General features: G+C 41.0%; 1 protein-coding gene across 1 annotated transcript in view; it reads right to left on the bottom strand.

The window, feature by feature from the left end:
* The window catches only part of ddx31 (DEAD (Asp-Glu-Ala-Asp) box polypeptide 31), a 62,712-nt gene that overhangs the window by 32,638 nt on the left and 15,716 nt on the right, over positions 1 to 14,358 (bottom strand). The window contains exons 8-9 of the mRNA XM_067231303.1: positions 13,845 to 13,889; positions 13,675 to 13,716 (exon numbers count right to left, since the gene is read on the bottom strand). Coding sequence (XP_067087404.1) covers positions 13,675 to 13,716; positions 13,845 to 13,889 — 87 coding nt within the window. The remainder of the gene's footprint in view (positions 1 to 13,674; positions 13,717 to 13,844; positions 13,890 to 14,358) is intronic.

Raw genomic sequence — 14,358 nt, 5'->3', positions numbered from 1 at the left:
ACATACAGTTTACTAACAAGCCTTGGTATAAAAAAATGAGAGCGAATTGTTTGGAAATTCTAGGCTATAGACTTGATGTTGGCCTGTTGATGCCTAACCTATTCAATTTAACAATTTTTTATCTCACCAAGACATTTGTCTGGTGTTGATGTTTCTGATTGGCAGGTTTTAACTCTGTATAACTGGAGACAACCATCAACTACGCCTCGTCCATTAATCGTAAATAGCGGGACAAGTTTTCTATTCTATACCGTTCATACCTTCCACCTCTTATTAAGATTAGTTATATTAGTTGATTGATAACCCTAGTTGATAGTACAGTCCCGTCGTGGCTCTCACTCTTAAGAATACCATGCACACCACAGCTAGTGGGTAATGTTCACTAAAATACCCTAGTTTGTAAACTCACGATAAGGTCCTAAGGAGCGTTGCATTATTTTGTACAGTTTATTGCCCACATATTGTCATCATGGTGTTTACACTATTTGTTTTTCTAAATTGCTTAGACCCCAATTGCAAAACGTGTAACCTAATTTTCAAAACAGTGCCTCAAAACTACAATTAATGCAATTGGCCACCATACTATAACTGGATGCTAGTTCTTCGAGTTAAAACAGAACGTCCGTTCTCTTGTACATTTCCCTGTTTCTAATCAAATAGCCTAAAAAATAACATGGTTAATTATTCTCTCAATATAAAAGGCTCACCCCTAGGAATGAGAAATAGCACTACATTTAAGTAAGGGATAATGTCTGACAAGATGTCCAATATCAGAAAATAATTCAGCTGTTTCGCACGTAATACATGTATGTTATATTGATCAAAATGTACTAAATTGGTAGCCTGATCCTAACCAGACTCTCGTACATTTCATTTGTACAGAGAGTCTGGCCTTGCTCCATTGACAAGCGTTGACTTCCTTGTAGGCGGGTACTCTGTTGAAGTTTAAAACTATTGGATCTGCCCAGAGCCACTCTGATCTGCCATAACCAATCGCTAGCGTTCGCCTTAGCCAATTCCTTCACCACTACTGTAACCGAGCTAGCTGCCGTAGCTGGAAAATCAAACTGTTCCCGAACCCCGTGGGGTGGAGGGACACAACATCATGGCCACCAACAAAACTCAGCAAAACTTGGCTTTGTTCTGGCTTTAGCTTATGGATATTCGGCAGCGTTGCCACAACGGACCGAATGGCTTTGCTCGCATCTTTCTCCGCCGCCATTACGGAACTACAACACAAACTAGCGCACGACAGCCACTCCCTCTGTTCGCTGATTGGCCGGTAGAAAATTAACCGGAGACATCTGACTTACTTACCTCATGGCCAGACCTAGTACAGAAGCAAAATCAAAATTGAGCGTAAGTACATAGGAGGGCAGAGCCAGGCAACTAAATTGGTTCTGTTAACACTAGAAGCGCCAAGGCATTTTTCCCTTCTAGAAGTCAAATTGACCCATGAGTCTACAGACATGTGACGTTGTTACTGACATGTAATGATTGCTAGATGGCTCTTGATGTACGGAGCAGAGGCACAGTCTTAATGAACGTGTCTTCGGCAATCTCATTTATTTCCGTGTGGTTAGTCGGTGATTATTTCATTGGGGCGTTTGTTGTCTAGCCCTTCAATCATTCAGCAAAATGTAATTTATTGGCTAAAGGATGTCAAACAAGTTGCGGGTTAAGCTAGACTGCAGTTGGTCTAGTTCCCCGACACGTTGCGGGTTAAGCTAGACTGCAGTTGGTCTAGTTTCCCGACATATCAAAATGTTATAGAGGGCTGACAAGATCGCGTTGTTGTCCCCAGTCAAAAACAAACACACAGCGACATCATAAACATTCAATGGTCTAATTAGATTCAGTTATACTGGCAAAACATGTGATGTTCTTCATTTATTGTCAGAACACAGTCCAAGTATTGCAAAAATTAGAGCAAATTGTTTGGAAATTCTAGGCTATAGACTTGATGTTAGCCTGTTGATGCTTAACCTTATGCTTAAATGTAACAACTTTTGGAATGACAAGACCCAGTGGATAATATGTCCAAAATAATATCATACTGTTTGAGAATGTGTATTTGGGGTTTATATAGACTATCACTGTAATATTGGGACTCCAGTTTCAAGTGTAGATGGCGGGTTACGCAAGGGCAGTACCACATGTAAAACGAGTTGCATTTGATAAATCAATATACTACATCTAGCCTGACAGATAATTTAGAATAGCCTACGTTTTCTTCCCTTTACATTTACGGACTAAATAGAATAAATAGGATAATTTTGGGTAGTCTACTGCATTGTGCACAGGACTTCTTTTTTTGAGCTGGTAACCCGTGGATGCATCTTTCAAAGATGCAATCCCATCCCCCCTAATGATCAATCGAGTAGTGAATCAATGCATTTGGTCTCAACAGTTCCTTTCAACGGTGTAGGTCTAGCTAACTCAAGCATATATAGCATAACAGATGTGGTTTTAGTAGCCTAGCCGAGTAGGGGGGGATTAGAGCAGTGGTAAATAAAATAGTCTGCATCTAAGGGTGTGTTTACACTTGGCAGGTTTGGTTCGATGAAAACGAACTTTGATGCGATTGCTCTGTTAGCGAACCAAGACTATAGGCTATAAACAGTGTTACAGTGCGTGTACACTGCAGCGACGCGATGCGAGCGACAACATGCTTTCCATTCATTTTCAATGGAGCCAGGCGAATCGCTTGCGTGGTGCATTGTGGGTAACGACGAGACGTGATTTCATGCAAATGAGGAGCGATTTTCGCTAGCGATGGCCAATCGGTGTGTTCTTGTTTCTCGTAACGTAGCAACCATGGTTAACATTTCTAGCTTTCAGTTTCAAGACCGAGAAACTAATTGCCTGTATGGCTGCATATCCAGTCCTGTACGATACAGCTCTGTAATTTGTACAGATACATTAATAAAAAGAATGAGGCCTGGCGCTGGGTTGCCGACGTTGTTGGTGCTCCTGGTGTTTTTTTTTGTACTTTCAAATTCAGTCTCGTCACATTACGTAACTTCGTTCTGTGGTAACTAGCTAGCCTGGCTGGGACTCCCTACAGTAGTTGTATCGACAGATTAGCAGACTTCGAGTAATATAATAAAACGTTTTTACACATGTCAACGTGTATGTCTGTTAAACAGTTTTGTATTTTGTATACGCGTTGTATTTTGATCGATGTTGCGAGTACGTAAACCCAAGTCTGCACACTTTGCCATGACAACTACAACAGTGACTTGAGAACTACAACTCTACATAAATCTGATACGCCCCCGAGCGTGGTGAACTGTGGGAAGGCGAGCGATGGCAAGCGATTTGCGTCGCTGCAGTGTGAACGCACTGTTACTCATTGCGCGGTCACGAGCCTCCTGCGGCTTGCCAAGTTAATTTGTGGCTCACTTGGCAGTAAATAATACGGTCATTTGACCTAACGTGAAAACAGGCGGGGCAGCCAGAAATCTGTCCCAATGGCTCTCTATGAGAGTGCACTGCAGTTACATTTTTCACCACATATTTTCATCGGAACGTTGTGAGGCGCAGTAGAGCTAGGGAGGGCTCAGAGACCGTCTCAACCTGGCACTTCATACGCACATTATAACAACAACGCTAGCTTAGCTACGGTTATTTCCAGATTATATATATCAGAGGAGGCTTCCATTGAGGAAACGGAGGAAGGACCTCCCCAAACTTTTTGAGAATTTATTTTTTTAATTGAATTGGCTACACAGTTTGATATCAGTATTTAATACTATGCATATCACAATTCATTTCCCTGAGTTAAAATAACTTTAGCACCCCCTATCGTAACCAGAAATTATTGCACGTCCTCCCTTTTGCCTAGCCTGGCTGCCAGCCCAACTTCGTCCCGCCCACAAAAAGATTTGGTCGGGAAGTTGGGTCTGGAGGGTCTCGTATTGGGGACAACTACAGAAAACCAGAATCTGGGCGGACCAATGAAATTGCCAGGGCGGGCTTTATACGATGATGGACAGATGATCAACAGTAACGTAATCACCCACGTCACAAAAGAGCGCTTAACCCTTGTGCTGCCTTCGGGTCACATGACCCAAAGGTTCATAACGAACCATCGTTGTGTTAACCCAATTTTACCCAATACAAAAACAAATAAAAATAATTTTATTTTAACCTTTGCAATGTGGGGGGTCTGAGACAGCCCAACGGTTAAAAGAAAATGCTTCACTTTGTTTTTGTATGCGGTAAAGTTGTTGCAATACGACGGTGGGTCACAATGACTGATGGGTCAGAATGACCCGAAAATAACACAAGGGTTAAGTTGAATTTGTTTTGAACAAACATGGCTACCGCTGGAGATCTGGGATGTTATGATTCTGCCATCGAGTCTGTTTTAGAAGACATCGACAGCGCATTAATTTTGAAAGAGGAACAGAGAAACGCAATCAAGGCATTTGTCGATGGAAAATATGTTCTTGCCGTCCTTCCTACGGGATTCGGTCAAAGTTAACATACTACGTTGCTCTGATTGGTTGTAGATCTATCCAATTGAGCGAAGAGGCATTTGTTTTCCAGGTTCGTTTGAAACACGCCCCATAGTCACAGCCCAACAGAGAGTTCTCAGACTCATATTCTGACTAGAATTATGAGTATGACAACGTCAGGCTACCTTTTGCCCCTATTGAGATCAATGGAGTCGGTCTGCATACTGGCGGCCCGTTGGGCTCATTCACTTACATTGCTCAGGGGAGGAAAGACCTCCCTAGCGTCTGAGTCTGTGCCAACATCGCTTAACCAATAAACAACGGATTTGGCGTTGAAGGGAGGGGATTAGACATTATAGCGAAAGAAGTTTCCCTCCTCGACCATTCTGCTGTAGGATATCAATACAACTTCACCCTTAAAGATAGTAGAAAGATTGCAAATAAAGAGATGTGCAATGGAGAACGAAGATATTGTTCATGTTTTATTGAACAAACCGTTTCATACATTTAGCTACAGAGAGAAGGTTAGTATCAAAACAGGGAGACCACTTCCAAAAATCCAAGTCACTAAATCCAATGGTAAAACCGCTGCCGTTAATGCTAACTGGTATGTGAAATACTCCTGGCTCACTGGTATGCACACACACTGACGATGGCTTAGGCCGAAACGCGTCTGTGAATAAACTGGTCAAAATAAGCAATGAGATAAGCTTGAGAGTGCGGTTTTTTCCACTTTAAGCCACTGGTACCATTACAAACAATCGGCTATACTGCTGGCCCTGTTTGCTCATGGGTAAATCACACACACGGTCTGTAAATGGATTAGCCAAAATTAAAAATTTGGACAGGGCAACAAAACGTCATGATAAATGCCAAGACCACGTTGGCGCAGCAATTTGGTTGTCCTTGCTAGGCACCATGCCAATTGATCAGGTCGTGGATGAGGGTGTGCGGTTAAAAATCGCATAGCGCAATGCTAAAGTGCGCCAAAATAGGGAGGTTTTGAAGAGACTTATTGATGCAACTGCCTATCTAGGCATGCAAGAATTGTCATTCAGAGGGCATGATGAGGGGGTAGATTTGGACAATAGGGGTAATTACATGGAGCTGGCAGGGGTGATGGCACGGTACGACCATGTGCTGGCAGAACATATGCAAGGTTCATAATTTTTCACAGGCATGTCCAAAACGATACAGAATGATTTGATTTCCGCAATATCCAGCACTATTCATAAAGACATAACAAATGATTTGGATAAGGCTCCCTTCTCGTGGCAATTGGATGAAACAACAGACATAAGCTGCCATTGTCAGCTCTCTGTGATAATGTGATAAGTGGATGATCAGGGCAGAATATAGGAACGTTTCATGGGCTTTTTCGACGTATCCGAAGGGAGGGAAGCACAGTCCTTATTCCAATTTGTGCAGGCACAGTTGTCCTCTTTCAATTTCGTTGACAAACTTGTAGTGCAAACGTATGACGGTGCGGCTGTCATGGCCTCGGACCTTAATGGCTTGCAGGCTAAAGTAAGAGAAGTGGCACCCAGTGCAACATTTGTCCACTTATGCCCATCGCCTAAATCTGGTCTTGAGTCAGGGTGTCAGGTCCATCCCCCAGGCAAAATACTTCTTTGTTCACCTGGGTGGGTTCAAGTCGTTCTTCTCCAAATCCAGCAAGAGAGTGGAATTACTCAAGGATCATGGTTGCGCTAGAATGCCCAGGAGCGCTCCAACGCGCTGGAACTTCACCTCCAGGGTTGTGAACACAGTTGCCTCAAATTATGACAAACTGGTGGTGCTTTTTGACCACTTCGTTGACCATCCATCAATGGATGATGAGACCATACATTTAGCTGATAGGTTGAGGGGAAAATTGGAGGGGCAAATTGGAGGACTTTGAATTCGTATTTTTACTCTTCATTTTCGAGCAATTATTTTCACACTGACGTCGTGTTTAACATCTTGCAACACAAATCCATGGATGTCTCCTATTGCAGACTGCGCAGAGAGCCTCCTACAGATCGTAGAGGAGCTAAAAATGGAGAACACATTTGTCCAAATTTACCAAAGGGCCGTCGCTGTAGACGACCCAGAATTATTTCACCGGAGAAAAAGGAGGCAGGGCCAGTCCGATCCGTGTCAAGCTTATAGGCGGCTGTACGATTCCATTCACGACAGTATCATCACCCAAATCACGCAGCGCTTTCAATATCTAGAACGCTTGCAATTCATGGAGCTTTTAAATGTGGACAAATTTGAGTCTTTCAAGTCAGATTTCCCCACGCAGTCACTTTTAAATTTGCTCGAGACATACGGCCAAATTCTTTGATCAGGACAAGTAAAAAATAGAACTGCTGCATTTCTATCGTAATCCAGACAAATTCTTCACGAAAGCTTTGCGAGGCCATTGGCTTCATGAAATCCAGTTGTCTTGATGGGGCAATGCCACAGCTGTACAAATTAATGTGTCTGATTGCAACCATTGGTGCTACTTCTGCAGGGGTTGAGCGAAGTTTTTCGTGCCTGAAACGAATCAAAAGTTACACACGGAACACAATGGGGCAGGAGAGATTGAAACATTTGGACATGATTTCTATTGAAAAGAAAATTCTGAAGTCTCTTCCAAAAAAATCCTGCCTGGTATGATCAAGTCACAGACATTTTTGCAACTCAAACAGCGAGGAGAATCGACTTGATCTTCAAGTGAATTCATATTAAATTGGCTAACATTCTGCAGCTATTGAAAGCATCAGCATTTCTGAAACATTCACAAACATCCATCTTGATTATTTGTTAAAGGGGTCATTGATTGCAGAACCGAATTTACCTTGTCACAGTTGAATAACGACAGTTCAGTGGGTAAAATGGACATACAGTGAACCCGAAAGTCCACTGACATCTCTTTCTTATGCAAATCTCACAATTAAATGTAGCTGTAAAAGGGTAGGTTTTGAAAAAGCCACCGAACTGACCTGGGCTCTTGTCTGTACCTTTGTCACGCCCCAAAATTTGCTGCGCGCTTCTCTGTGTACTTCCACAGAGTTACAAAGAAGAACGTTTTTCTAGCATATTGAAAATGGACTACGGTGGTAAATGCAGTGTTCCAGGCTGTACAGGGAATGCTGACACAGTCTTCCCAAAGAACCAAACACTCGACCCAGTTCGACCCTCAATTTGCTCGAACCATTTCACCAAGGAGAGTTTTGAAAACCTGGGACAATGTAAAGCAGGATTTGCTATGAAGCTGTTGCTGAAAAGAGGTGCTGTTCAGATGTTCATCACAACCGCAAGCTGTAGTATGATGTTGTCGCTAACAGTTATTAGCAATGCTAACGTATCCTGCCTGTATCTCGGTAGAATGTGTAATGATTTAGTTTATTGGCAATGGGGCTAACGTTATTTCATGTTCCTGACTGTTTCATTCAATTAAATAACCTGTGTTGTCATGTAAATCTACAATTCAAGATGCATGTATGTCCAGATCTATTTTTCAGCAAGATAGCTAGAGCTAACTGAAGCTGAGTTGAATCACGATAGTTTGTTTACTAAGCTGTAGTGCTAACCTTACCCACCTATAAGTCGATCCTGTTTGCTTGCACAGGGATCTGCTACGCTAGAGATACGGTATATACAAACATCAACCATGCCAGTCGAGTCAATGTTAGCTAGACTAGCTCATCTGCTTTTTATTAAGGCTGATTTGCAAGGAATGCAAGAACAGCTAGACTGTAGGCATGTAAACTAGTTTAGCTTGCAAACCAAGAGCATAGGTAGAATGTGTGATGATTTAGATTATTGGCAGTGGGGCTAACACGTTATTTCATGTTCCTGAATGTGTTTCATTCGAATAAATAACCGTAGGCTACATGTAAATCTACATTCACGATGCATGTTTGTCCACATCTTTGTCAGGTTATTTTTTATCTAACTAACTGAAGCTGAGCTGAATCACAATATAGTTTGGTTGCTAAGCTGTAACGTTCTACCCACCTAAGTCGATCCAGTTTGCTTCAACAACAGATGTGGAAACAACTAACGTTATCATTTCAAATTATATCTAGTCAATCTGTTGAAAACAGTGTTGTGTAGACAATAGATTTATTTGTACGTTTTAATTTCAAGTCTCCACCTTTTTGTTTCAGTGAGTGCTGCTGGCCGTGTTGCGTCTTTGCTCCACAGCTTCACTCGTTGTAAACCAACCAATCAGCGCGCAGCTCATCTATATATTCATGAGCATACCATAAAAGGAGAAAGCCTAGCGTTTTTTCCTGCGAAAATTTCAGAGGATGTATCAGGGGGCATAGAACAGCACCCGGGCCATTTTCAGCCCAACCAATGTTACATACCCTATTCGGAGACCATAAGGAACAGTGTGAAATACCCCAAAAAAACAGTCAATCACCCCTTTAAAACAATTGCAGCTGAAAATACAATTAGTCAAATAATAACCAATAGCTTCAGTAATTGAGGGGGGAAATAGGCCCAATGATGCCACACTGGTGGCTTTGTATCAATTGTATCCCTGCCTGCTATTTTGTACTGTAGTTCACAAAAACACCCTGAAACAACTTGTATCTCACATACTTATGCCACCAACAGAATAAGCAGGCCAATGGCAACCAGGTGTCAGGAGTCAGGTGGCTGAGCGGTGAGGGAATCGGGCTAGTAATCCGAAGGTTGCCAGTTCGATTCCCAGCCGTGCCAACTGACGTTGTGTCCTTGGGCAAGGACACTTACTGTAAGTCTCTCTGGATAAGGGTGTCTGCTAAATGACTAAATGTAAATGTAAACCAGGTGCGTGTCCAGGCCTGGGGTGGCACTGGCCACCACTGAAAAGTGATTGGCCACCACTGGTGCCACCCCTACCATGCGATCGGCTATTTCCTGACAGTCTTGTCCATATGCATGAATACTGGCCAATGAAAAAACATCTAAAATATGAGGGGCGGGAGTTCAGGCTGAGCGGCATGTTCAACAACCACACTGGAGAAGCATGAGAAGACGCTGAGATACTAACGGCGATTTTTCCATGTGTGCTGGGAGATATTCGTAAGGAAACATTCAGAAACTAAACATGAGCTAGAAATTTATATGAGGTTATTCAACACCATGCAGCCCGTTTACTTTCGGTGTATGGAATACGTATTCCAAAAATAGCCTGATGTAAAGTCTCTACAGACTGTAGCTTGCTTTGCTAAATAGCATGCTAGCTAGCAAGCATTCACGATATGCAAGACATTTTATTTATAAGATGTTAAATACCCATGACATTTGTCTGTAAGTGTTTCACATGATAATTGGTTTGTAGAGTAGTTAACATAAGAAACGCAATGCATTGTATTGTTATTCTGCCAAGCTTACTATATTAAGTGGAAATCATGATCCTGGCTTACTTCAGTCAAAAGATGACCGAGGTGAAGTTAGTTTCATATTTCGACATTCGTCTCACATTCGGAAGACGCTACTTTGCAGCGTCGCGTTAGGGACCAAGTAAAAACTACTCATACGATTTTGAAAAATTATGACTTAATATTTTTATGAATATAAAACCTCAAACGGACAATAGAGTATTCTAACAATGTCTGGTGTACTTCCTCAGCTTTTACTTTTTCAATTAAGTTTCAAACAAAATTATAGAAAATCACTATTATCTGAAAATAGCTTAATCCTCACAAATCTTAACTTTCAAAATTGTGTCAATTTCAAATATACACCAGATTATTCTAATAATGTCTGGCCTACTTCCACATACAATACAAAATAAAAAATCATTGGAATTCTACATAGGGCTGACGTGAGGTGAACATAATCAGGTAGTCAGGTGGCTGAGCGGTGAGGGAATCGGGCTGGTAATCCGAAGGTTGCCAGTTCGATTCCTGGTCATGCCAACTGACGTTGTGTCCTTGGGCAAGGCACTTCACCCTACTTGCCTCGGGGGGAATGTCCCTGTACTTACTGTAAGTCGCTCTGGATAAGAGCGTCTGCTAAATGACTAAATGTAAATGTAAATAATATTATTGAACAATGTGAACTTTCTGAAGAACAAAGAAATGACTGACACAGGCAGCAATGAGCCCCAAACAGTGCCTGATGCAGTGTCTGCTCATCAAGGTATGTCCTCTGAACATCAGTAAGATTTAATAAGTACGTAATACAGTAAAGGTTTGACATCAGTTATATTGTTTATGTTTGCTAATACTCTAGGAATCTATAAATAATGGTAAAATGACTGAATAAATTGTTCTAAATGTATGAGTAGGCCTACAAATAATAAATCTGTCATTTCAAGTTTGCAGTTTGAATGTTTCTGACATGTATGACTGGTAGAACTACGGAATCCATTGAAGAAACTGTAGACTAACTTCTAGACTGTTGAAAATCATTATGAATACATTAGAATAAATCATAATTTGCATCAGGGAAATCCCATATGCGGGATGCTCAATTTAGATTAAGGATGTGACCTTTTACTAACAACTACATACAGGAGGAAAATGTTAATAGAAAATGCTTAATTTATTGAGATAACACACAGTTATATATAACTACAACAAAAAGGGTAGATAAAAAAAATGTGAACTTGAGTCTCGATACGTGGTTGATGGCTACCCTGCTCTGAGGCTGTGCCCCTGCCTGGCCACCCTGTTCAAAATGTTCTAGACACGCCCCTGATGGCAACCAAGCACGCAGTCCTTCCTCCCTCACTTTAAAAACCATCAGCCGCCACTGATATATATATATAGTGTTATATACGGACTGAAGTCGCGCACCAAGTGGACAGCAACAAAGCAATGTGACAGTGACAAACAAGGGAACAAAAAATTCGGAGCATGCAACAACTGCAAATCACAAATTTGTCTGTTACAAATTACAAGTCTGTTTCAAATTTTACTGGTAAATGGTAAAGAATGATACCCTCCCAAGTTCAGGGATGACAGATTGATAATAGGGGTGGAACGGTACATGTATTCGTACCGAACCGTACGGGCGTCACGGTTCGGTGCATGAAATTACAAGGAGAATACACGGTATAAAAATAAATAAAACTCGCGTGCAAATTAATTAATGTAATGCGGAACTAATGTTAGATACTCGTGTTCTTTCTGTAGCTCTAAAGCTCTGATTGGCGCCGCCGTGAGTCAGAGATAGGCTAGCTAGCAGCACTAAGGACGAGTATGGCGAATGGTGGCGACCCACGAGAGATAGAGGACCCGCCGGCTGTTTTAAGATTGCAAGTTTGGGAAAACTTTGGTTTCCCATTCAGTTACAGTAGTACAGGCGAGAGAGTGGTGGATAAGACAAGCACTGTGTGTCAGCGTGGTTCAGCAGTTGTTGGCAGTGACGTGCAGTCTGGGTAGCCTACCCTGCCAAAATTCAAACGTAAAAAAAAATATTAAATCATTTTATTTAATAAATTTGTATTTTTACTGTTTATTCTTGTGATTTATATATGCAATATGTGTGTTATTGCAATTGTTTAGACGTTACGATGACGAATGTAGCTGTTACGCATAGTCAAATATATATATTTTTTTAGAATAAGCAGTGCTTTTACTGACCGTTCACTGCGGACGACAAGCGAAAAACTCACTTGCTCACTTCAATCCTGTCTTCTTCAACATGTAGCCTACAGTAGGCTACCAGTCAAAAGTTTGGACACATTTTCCCATTTAAGTGCCTAACCTCTTACTGACATCGCCGCACGTCACTGGTTGTGGGGTATGTGACTGGAAATACATCTAACATGCTAACGGATATAATGCATCTGGCGTGTGCTAAATGACTACAAAATATCCGACGTCATCACCCAGGTGTGCCAAACATTTTTTTCAATTTCTCCCTACAGTGCTTAACCAGCCATTAGATACACATACAAATAGGGCCAAATAAATTACTGACGCAATCGGAATTTACATGTCATCTTCAATGCGCCGTATTCACTCGTAGAGGAACCTGGTTTGTTTTGCTTTTCCCTCCGTTGTACCGAACTCGTACCGAACTGTGATGTCTGAACCGCGGTATGATCTGAACCGTGACTTCAGTGTACCGTTCCACCCCTAATTGATAAGCAGACAGACATGCTATTTATGACTATAACTTTTTATACTTTGCAGTAAAAGTGGCTCTCCTATTGACTTATCATTGTGGCTCATACAGTTAGGTCCATAAGTATTTGGACATTGACACAATTTATCATTTTGGCTCTGTATACCACCACAATGGATTTGAAATGAAACAATCAAGATGTGCTTTAAGTGCAGACTTTCAGCTTTAATTTCAGGGTCTTTTGGTGTTGCTGAGCTCACCAGTGCGTTCTTTCTTTTTAAGAATGTACCAAACAGTTGATTTGGCCACACCTAATGTTTTTGCCATCTCTCTGATAGGTTTGTTTTGATTTTTCAGCCTAACGTAGCTTGCTTCACTGATGGTGACAGCTCTTTGGACTTCATATTGAGAGTTGACAGCAACAGATTCCAAACACAAATACCATCCTTGAAATGAACTCTAGACCTTTTATCTGCTCCTTGTCAATGAAATAACAAACTCCCTTTATGAGGGAATAACATACACCTGGCCATGGAACAGCTGAGCAGCCAATTGTACAATTACTTTTGGTCCCTTAAAAAGGGGGGGGCCACATATAAAATGTATTGTAATTCCTACACCGTTCACCTGATTTGGATGTAAATACCCTGAAATTAAAGCTGAAAGTCTGCACTTAAAGCACATCTTGATTGTTTCATTTCAAATCCATTGTGGTGGTATACAGAGCCAAAATGATGAAAATTGTGTCAATGTCCAAATACTTATGGACCTAACTGTATATATATATATATATATATAGGGTTAGGGTAATATGTAGTTATATACACACATTAAACTATACTTATTAGGTATATTTAAACATGATTTCCGTGATGACCATAGCAGTGGTTTTAATCCTTTTCCTTGTTAAATAAGATTTGGTTCAGGTGCTCACCAATCATGTTGGAATTCCACAGACAATTGAATGGAATGACTGCAATACATTTAGAGATGCTGATTTTTATTTATGTTTGCACTTTACTGCACTAGTTTGATGGAAGTACCTACTTCTAGGTGAACAGTGCCAGAAAAATATATATTTATATACATTGCCCCAGTACCATTTGTCACATGACAATAGCATTTAGACTGCATTGCATTTCCAAAACATAGCTCAAACACTAACCTTAAGAAGTTTCAGAAAGATCTGGTAGGTCTGCTGGGCCAGCTGAGGGGGAAAGCAAAACAGCACACAAGTTCAAATCTGTGTCAAACAACTGAACTGTATGCGTGATGTGTGTGTTGTGAAAGACAATGTCAGAGAAAGATGAACAGAGGATAGAAACCACAATCTACTTCTCTGGTGGGGACAATGATGACAGCCAGAGGTCCATCTCCTCTCTGAAATTATGGAAAAAAATATGTTGAGTTCAGACATTTGTGTGTCAGGGACTGACTGACAGGAAAAACATCCCTCATGGAATCTACAACGGAATCTAGTAGCAATGTTTTTATTTATTTTGTTTTCTATTAATTTCTTATTCTATGTTTTAATATGATATTTTTAATGTAAACTTTTCTATGATGTACCCCCCCTTGTTTTATTATTTCAATGTTTTTATTCTATAGTATTTTTCTCTGTAAAGCACATTGAATTGCTACTATGTATAAATTGTGCTGTACAAATAAACTTGATTAATAAATTACACAACATGTCACTATTTCCAAACCACAGTTTGCAATGCCTGTGTACAGGATTGCCCATCACAGTCAACTGATGAGGGAGGATGCAAACAGATGCCCGTCTGAAAAGCCTCTCCATCTAGGGCGGTATCAGTAGAACTATGTTTTTCATCATCCTCGCAAATAA

This window comes from Osmerus mordax, chromosome 28 (assembly GCF_038355195.1).
Source record: "Osmerus mordax isolate fOsmMor3 chromosome 28, fOsmMor3.pri, whole genome shotgun sequence".
Lineage (NCBI taxonomy): Eukaryota > Metazoa > Chordata > Actinopteri > Osmeriformes > Osmeridae > Osmerus > Osmerus mordax.
This window is presented reverse-complemented; position numbering and strand designations above follow the sequence as displayed.